Raw genomic sequence first — 6,461 nt, forward strand, 5'->3', positions numbered from 1 at the left:
CTGCTGAAGGCTATTCTCACCTCTCTCCAGGGCAAGGAGGAAATCCCGGTTCCTCTGGAGCTCCTTCATGAACTCTTCGTTCTGCAGGAAGAGCGCGATCCGCTCATCCTCCAGGTACTGCTTCCACCGCCGCTCCTGCTCCAGGGAGCCCTGGCTCCGTGGGGGGAGCCCCCGTGGCACGGGCTGCTGGCAGCTGTGGGAGCCCTGGGCAGGGGGAAACACAACACGGGTGGGTCGGTGGGCTCGGTGCTGGTGTGTGCACAGGGCTCACTGAGCTCAGCATTCTGCTCCTCTGTTACACCCCAGCTCTGGGGACCATCAGCTGCTGCTCCCCCTCAGGGGGATCCCCCCCTCTGACACCCAGTGCTCAACAGCCCAGGGCACCGTGTCTCCCCCAGCTGGGTTGCACAGAGGGGAACAAGGGGACAGGGCACCACCACCTCTGCCCAGCGGTAAGGGGATGGGGCAGAGGCAGGAGGGGACACCAGGAATGGGGACTCCTCAATCTCGAGTCCGGGGGATGGAGTCAGGGAGAAACCGCTGCCTCTGGAAAACCTCCTTTGCAGAGCACAGACTTGCCAAGATTTTAAACTTCAAGCCCTCTTTTAAAAGCAGAGGCAGCAGTTTCCCTGCTGACAAATGTCCCTGCACGAGGCTCCACGCGCTTCCCCGGCTCCTGGCGTGGCAGCACCTGGGGAGCAGCAGAGCTGCCCTGGGCAGCCTCAGCTTCATCCTCGCCTGCAACATCCATCTGATTTGTAGCTGCTCACTGAGAGCCATAAAAAGCAAAAGCACACAATTACCCGGGAAAGAAAAGGGCAGCTGCTCCTCTCCTCCCCCTGAGCCCAAACCAACTGGCACGTTCCTATTCCCAGAAAGGTAATATAGCCCATGAAGCTCAACTTGCAGGGCAATCACTTATGAAAACGTGGCAGGCTGCCTTTGCAGTCCAAAAGGGAGGAGGAGAGGATGCACGGGAAGGCAGGGAACCCACAGCCCCCAGCCCCATGCCATGCCAGCGTTTCTGGGCTGGTTCCTGTCTTAGCCAAGGGGCACCCCGAGGATGTGACAAGCCTGGAACCAAGCTGGATGCCCAGCATGGTCTGTGCTGGGGCTGCTCATTCCCCATGGGATGCTGCTGCCTGCTCCAGTGTGGGCAGAAAGACAACCCCAACTGCAAGCCTTCTGGCTCTGAAACTACCCCAAAGCACATGGGTCTCTAGTTTCCCAGGGGCAAATCCTCTGGTTCACATTAGAGTTTCCACCCAAGTTCCCCTGCACCAGCCCTGAGCATCCTGGCAGTGCCACTCTCCCCAAGTCCTGCTGCTTTTCACCAGGGTAGCAGGTCATATTTTCAAATAATTCAAAATATTAGGTATAAGCAGTATTTCTGGCACTAACTGCTGGGCTAACAGAAGGAAAAAATGTCAGAGCTTCACTGGAAGTTTCCTCTTTCACACCTTGATTGCTTGAACAGCGAGAAGTGCTCCAAGACTTTTGATTTAGCCCATGCCTGGTACCCAGGAGCTTTCAGAGAGCCAACACTGCAAGCTCAGGGTGGCCAAGGACAAGGTTTGGTGCTGCATGGCACATGGTGGAGCTGTGGTGCTGGAAGGGGCAGCAGGCCTCACCTGTGTGCTGGCCGTCTGCTGGGGCAGGATGCGGAGGAAATCCTCGGGGAGGTTGCCCAGAAGTGGTGGGTTCCAGTTCCTGTAGCGCCCTGACGCCGGGGTACTGCCGGGCCCCGGCATGTCCGTCCTGCAGGGCAAACACAGAGAACACCTTTGGTGTGGGAGAACCCCCAGACATCTGCCACAGCTCCACCAGCAGTCCTGGGATCCCAGAAACCACAGCACACCTCTCAGCCCCACGTCAGAGCTGGCTCCGAGAGCACGAGGCTTTCCTGGACAGTTTGGAATCTTCAGAAACCGCTTCCCAAGCCTTGCCCCGCACTGCACAGGCTGGGTTTTGATCTTCCTCCCTGATTTACTCAGACTCCCAGAAAACAGCCCCGTGGCAGCCCTGGCACGGCAGGATGATGCTTACAAAGCCAAAGGAGGTCTCACAGATGTCACACCCAGCACAGCTTTGCCCGAGGGGGGTGGCACAGGGGCGGCCACAGGCACTTGCCCTCCCGTGTGCCCTGAGACCACGGCCGAGGTGGTGCTGCTGGGGGGATCCTGAACCCCACAGGGCCAGAGACCCCCGGGGCAGGAGACTCCCCGGGCTGGGCAGCCTGGCAGCAACGAGCCAAACCAACCCGAGGTCTCGGGTGCTGAGAGCCCCAACAAGCCAGGCCAGGCCTGCCCAGCACCTGGTGCTTCTGAGCCGGGCGAGCGCTCCCCGCCCCCACGAGCTGATTTTTGCCATTCCACGCGCTGCCAGAAGCAGCTTTTCCAGGCCCCTCAGCTGTTCACTTTTTGGGCCTCACGGGGATTTTTTAGCCAGCTGTGAGCTTCGTTCATCTCCCTTGGCTTCATCTCACCCAGCCCTAATGAACTGACGCCAGATGCCCCTTGCCAGGGCCAGCTGAGACACAGGGAGACCCCCTGGGTGGGCACCAGGAGCAGTGGGCACGGGGGGCTCACCGGGGTGGAGGGGTGGGTGCACGGGGCGGGCGGCTGCCCAACACCTGGCTCTCGTAGGCAGGAGGGGAATAGACAGGAGGGGGCTCCTCATCTGAGCTGTCTGGCTCCAGGGTCCGCTCCAAGATCTGCAGGGCAAGAGGATGGGGTGAGGGTGAGTCAGGGAAGCACCCCCTGCCAGGCTGGGATCCTGCGTGGCAGCAAAGAGGGAATAGGATAGGCTGAACAACGGGGTGAGGAGGATGGAAGCAACCTCCTGCAGGGTTTGGTGGTGTCATTCTCAAGACACCACATTTCGGGTGGGTGGGTGAGTGAGTCTGTCCCTGGGTGCACACAGCCCTCAGGGACCCCCTGCCAGCAGCAGCAGAGTCTCTATTGGGTCTCAGGGTGAGAAGGAGGGAGGAGAGCACTTTAGCTAGAGCCTCAAGCACTGTCCCAGACAGACCAGCCAGGCTGGATGCTCCAGCTCAGCCAAACTGGGCACTCAGACCCCTGCCCACCCGCAGCTGCCGAGCAGAACCATGCCCAGGCGGAAATGAGGAAGGATGAGACTGAGCTCCCTGCTGGTGATGAACCACGTGGCATCCAGGAGTGCAGGTAGGAGACCCACAGCCACACGCCAGGGACCACAGGGGTTACCTCAGGGGGGATACTGTCCTCCGAGTCCGAGCTGTCGTCGCAGCCGCTGCTGTCCAGGTTCATCTGCAGGAGCTGGTCGATGGTGGCGTCCACGGCGCCGTTGTTGGCCCTCAAGACGCACTCAATGATGTCGTAGTCCATGCTGGGGAACATGGTCTTGAAGTCCTCCATGGCCTGATTGAACTCCAGCCGGCGGACCTGCCTGGCGGGGCGGCTGTTGTTGAGCTCCTGGGAAAAAAAACCCCGGCACCCTGAGGGCGCGCGGCCCGGCCAGCCGGCGCGGAGCATGGGTGGGAGACGGGGGTCCCGCTCCCCGCGGCCGGCGGCACCGCCTCAGCCTCCGGCGCGCTGCAGCATCCTCCCACCTGCCGGGAGAGAAGGGGAGAAAGTCACCCGTGGGACAGAGCACCCCGTGACATCCCCACCTCGGCGGGAGACAATTCCAACTGGACACATCCAACCGCATCCTGGTGGGACCGTCCCACGCCAGAGGACGGATGCGCTGTGCCAGGTGCTGCGCCAGCAAAATGGGAGGTAGGGAGAAGGAGCATTAGAGGGCTTCCCCAGATTTAACATCTCCAGGTTTGACATGTATTTATAAACACAGTAAAATATCTCTTTAAAGTAAAAAAAAAAGGAGTCGGCTCAGAGCGTTTCAGAGCAAGGGGCTGAAATGCTCTGCAGAACGACAAATCGACCCTTGGGAAAAGCCACCAAATCCAAGATTAACATTCACTTTAAAACCATAAACAGATTATACAGCTACTGCTTCTCATTTGGAAATGCAGGGCCAAATTCAGTTCTGGATTAACTCCACTGTTAAAACAGAATTACCTCAGGAACACTTCTGATCCATAATATCATTTTCAAAGGCTTTGTCCTAAGCGGCAGGCAGAGTTCAAGATAACTGTCCCTAAAATGGTATTTAATTCAGAAGAATGTGTCAAGCACGTTTCTCAGTGAAACGGGGTATAATCAGATTCAAAGCCATTAAGAAGAGCAGTCACCTCTGAAGGTCACCCGGGCTCTCCCCTGCCCGCAGCGAGGCCGTGCGTGACAGCCACGTCCCCAGAGCTCACCCAGCCTCAGTGATTCCGGATGGGGGGATGATTCCTGCTCCACAGACATGCTCCAACCACCCTCCCTGGCTTTTTTCTAATCCTGGATGTGTTTGCATTCCAATGCACCCAGTGTGCCCCTTGGGGCACCAGAACCCAGCCAGCCCTTGGGCTGAGTGTGGAGCCACAGGGTCCTCCAGCTGGTGCTCCCATTGGATACAGGGTGGCTGTGCTGCAAACAGGCCTCTCCATGCAGCCAAGGTGGCTGGAGACCCCAGGCCTGCACTGAGATCCCACCTTTCCCAAAGCATTGTGCTCTGCAGGACAGGACCCATGGAAATGCAGCAGGAGGTTCACTGCCAGGCTCAAGGGGCCATTCCCAAATAGCACCCAGTTGGCTCCATGCTCACTAACAAAAAGCATTTAACAGAGAGACCATCTCCATCCCCAGGATCACCTCCTGCTCACCAGGAGCCAGGCACAGAGCAGCCTTGTGCAAGCAGAGCAGGAATAATTCTGACAGCCCTGCCCGGCTCTGTTCACTAAGGACAAATAAAACTGCTGGAGTCAATTAATAAAATCCTGCTTCTCGGTTCCTCCTCTGCTGTCGTGACTCATTGATAGCAAAAAGCTGCCCTTCTTCACACCTCTGGTGTTACACTTTAATTGCAATATTGCGTGGCTGGTTCAGCCACATATTAAATTGAGTTGTAACACGTTCACGGCACACACGTGCTCTTTGGAAGTTCTGGCTACTCCAAGAGGATGGGGAAAGAGCCTGGATATCATGGGGAAAACAGGTTAAATAGGATACTCTGCAAACCCAGACATGAAGCAAACGTGAAGGTGGGAGCTTCTGTTCCACGATGCCATACACTTCAAACAGTTCAATCAGACCCCAGAATCTGGAAATGTGCTTGGAAACCCCCATTTAAAACCCTGAGATCTCTGGCAGTTAACAAGAGGCACCTGTGGTTGGGGGTCTTTGCCTCCCAACGTTTGACCTTTGAGTGATTACTTACGGTCTTCCCTGTAACCACAAAGGCCACGGCTGTGCCAGGCACTGGCAATCCCCCTGGGATGGCAGTCCCCCTGGGATGGCAGTTCCCCTGCCATCTGCTCTGCTGGGAAGGGCCCAACTTTTGCTGCAAACAATTCTGTGCTGGGGAAGGCATGAGTCAACTTCACGTGAGAGTCTGGGACAGCTCCTTGAAATGGCAGCTCGTGCTGGACTTGGCCGAGCGCAGCAACGCGACTCAAAGCTTCTGGTCAGAAGATGAACTAAATTAGGGATGGGGACAAAATATTTCTATCTGGCTTCAAATGACACCAAGGGATCGCACCAGTGGGATCTTCCCATCCCTCAGATAGAGCCAGAGGCTGTGGAGATTGCAGGAGGCTGCTGTGAAGGGACCATTTGGCAAAACCAGGATGCAGCCAGTGCCCCCAGCACTGACTGGGGCTGTTCTGGCAAACACAGCTGCAGGCAGAGCAGCTGGTAGTGAAACACCACAAATGAAGGCTTTTAAACCCATTTTTTCAAGCAGTTGTTTTATTTGCAGGATCCTCCCCAATTCCTGCTCGTCCACATGAGCATCAGGCGCAGTGGGGAGGGCAACAGGACCCCCTGCATGGGGAAGGGGCTCAGCACGTTCCTGGCCCTTATTTCTGTGATGACAGTGAGGGGTTGGGAAGATGCCAGGAAAAGCAAAATCCTTTGGATTTCCCAAAAAGGAAAGCAGAAAGCTGGTATCTGACTCCCAGCCCGGGTGTGTGCAGGGCCTGGGCTGGGCTTCTCCTGGCCTCATGCCCCCTCCCCCTGCAGAATGGGGCTGTGATGACTCGTTTAGCTGTTGCCTGATCGATTTTCTTCCTGCCTTGAAACAGCTCCTGCTCTGCTAGCACGCAGGAAGGGCCCTGAATGCTGTTATTCATTCAGCCCAGGCACGGGCATAATCCTTTCCCCTTCTGTCATGCCCATCCCAGGAGGAGCTTAAAGGCTCTGCAAGCTCTGGGTGCAAATGTCCCCGGTCCTGTGGGTGGTGGGGAGCAGCAAGGTGACAGGAGGGACAAAACCTCCTGTCCTGGCAGGGCAGGCAGCTGCAGGGCAGGGGCAGTGCCTTGTCCTGGCTCACCACAGGGGCACAGCAGCAGCTCCTGGCTGAGCCAGCTCCACACC

At 57.3% G+C, this 6,461-nt stretch overlaps 1 protein-coding gene across 1 annotated transcript in view; it reads right to left on the minus strand.

Moving 5' to 3' along the window:
* Positions 1–6,461, minus strand: part of CUEDC1 (CUE domain containing 1) — a 27,822-nt gene that overhangs the window by 4,339 nt on the left and 17,022 nt on the right. The window contains exons 3-6 of the mRNA XM_010009102.1: positions 3,225–3,459; positions 2,589–2,713; positions 1,632–1,758; positions 21–204 (exon numbers count right to left, since the gene is read on the minus strand). Coding sequence (XP_010007404.1) covers positions 21–204; positions 1,632–1,758; positions 2,589–2,713; positions 3,225–3,459 — 671 coding nt within the window. The remainder of the gene's footprint in view (positions 1–20; positions 205–1,631; positions 1,759–2,588; positions 2,714–3,224; positions 3,460–6,461) is intronic.

This window comes from Chaetura pelagica, unplaced genomic scaffold (genome assembly GCF_000747805.2).
Source record: "Chaetura pelagica isolate M959 unplaced genomic scaffold, ChaPel_1.0 scaffold72, whole genome shotgun sequence".
NCBI lineage: Eukaryota > Metazoa > Chordata > Aves > Apodiformes > Apodidae > Chaetura > Chaetura pelagica.